Source organism: Scylla paramamosain, chromosome 23, assembly GCF_035594125.1.
Source record: "Scylla paramamosain isolate STU-SP2022 chromosome 23, ASM3559412v1, whole genome shotgun sequence".
Taxonomy (NCBI): Eukaryota; Metazoa; Arthropoda; class Malacostraca; order Decapoda; family Portunidae; genus Scylla; species Scylla paramamosain.
In genome coordinates, this window is record NC_087173.1 from 21475698 (window position 1) to 21477015 (window position 1318).

A 1318-nucleotide genomic window follows, 5' to 3' on the forward strand; every position below is an offset into this window, starting at 1 on the left:
ACGACTGGTGCGGGTTCGTGATCAGGGACGCATACCGGGCGTGCAAGAGGCGCCTGTTCGACTGGGCCCAGAGGAAAAGAGACAGGGTGATAGCGCGGTACAGAAAGCCGATAAAGCGGATAAGGCGCCTGGTGGATCGCATCTGTGGGAGAAAGTACCCAGGCAGGGTGTTCTACGTGCCCGGCCCAGGCACGCCTCTGCTGTCCTCTGTCCTCACCAAGTCAGCATCCACTACTGTAGGGCCGTCATCCACTACAGTCAAGTCATCATCTAGTGCTGCCAAGCCGGCATCCACTACAGTTAAGCCATCCACCACAGTCAAGCCTTCATCCACTACAGTCAAGCCTTCATCCACTACAGCTAAGCCTTCATCCACTACAGTCAAGCCTTCATCCACTACAGTCAAGTCATCCACTACAGTCAAGCCTTCATCCACTACAGTCAAGCCTTCATCCACTACAGTCAAGTCATCCACTACAGTCAAGTCATCCACTACAGTCAAGCCTTCATCCACTACTGTAAAATCATCGTCATCTTCAGCCAAGTCATCATCTTCTTCAATCAAGTCATCATCATCTTCAGCCACTCCCAAATCATCATCATCTTCAGTCAGGTCGTCATCTTCTTCAGTCAAGTCATCATCATCTTCAGCCACTCCCAAATCATCATCATCATCTTCAGTCAGGTCGTCATCTTCTTCAGTCAAGTCATCATCATCTTCAGCCACTCCCAAATCATCATCATCTTCAGTCAGGTCATCATCTTCTTCAGTCAAGTCATCACCATCTTCGGCCACTCCCAAATCATCATCATCTTCAGCCAAGTCGTCATCTTCTACATCCTTGTCATCATCTTCAGCCACGTCATCATCATCTACAGCTGAGTCATCGTTTTCTTCAGCCACGTCATCGTCTTCTACAGCCAAGTCGTCATATTCCACAGCCAAGTCATCATCTTCAGTGGAATCATTGTCTTCAATAGCCAAGTCATGGTCTTCTACAGTCAAGTCTTCATCATCTTCAGTTGAGTCACAGTCCTCCACAGCCGAGTCGCCGTTCCCCATGTTGAAGTCACTGGCACGTGTCCTGCTGCGGCGGAAGGCGAGGGGCGTGTGTCGCGTGTACTGCATGGACGAGAAGTTCCTGCCGCGGAAGTTGAAGATCGAAGTAATGAGTCACGTGTGTGGCGTAGCGTATCGCCACAGGGAGCTGGTCACCTTCCGCTTTGATCAGAGCCTGAGGACGTACAAGGAAAAGAAAACTGATTGGATTGAGAGAGAAAGGCAAAGGAACTCGCCAGGCCCTCAGCGGTGGACGTC

At 50.5% G+C, this 1318-nt stretch overlaps 1 protein-coding gene across 1 annotated transcript; it reads right to left on the reverse strand.

The window, feature by feature from the left end:
* Positions 1–360: 360 nt before the first annotated feature.
* On the reverse strand, positions 361–1063 carry LOC135111964 (coiled-coil domain-containing protein 1-like). Its single transcript, XM_064025644.1, has 3 exons — positions 784–1063; positions 461–585; positions 361–375 (listed from the first exon to the last, which is right to left on the reverse strand). Exons 1-3 carry the CDS (start codon positions 1061–1063, stop codon positions 361–363), a joined length of 420 nt encoding a protein of 139 aa, XP_063881714.1.
* Between the last annotated feature and the right edge of the window lie 255 nt (positions 1064–1318).

Bases quoted from the DNA above. Each gene is read 5' to 3' on its own strand.
- LOC135111964 (XM_064025644.1), bottom strand. From the start codon at position 1,063: ATGGGGAACGGCGACTCGGCTGTGGAGGACTGTGACTCAACTGAAGAT. The intron at 586-783 runs GTGATGACTTGA...ATGATTTGGGAG, and splicing joins TTTGGGAGTGGCCGAAGATG to TGGCTGAAGATGATGATGAC.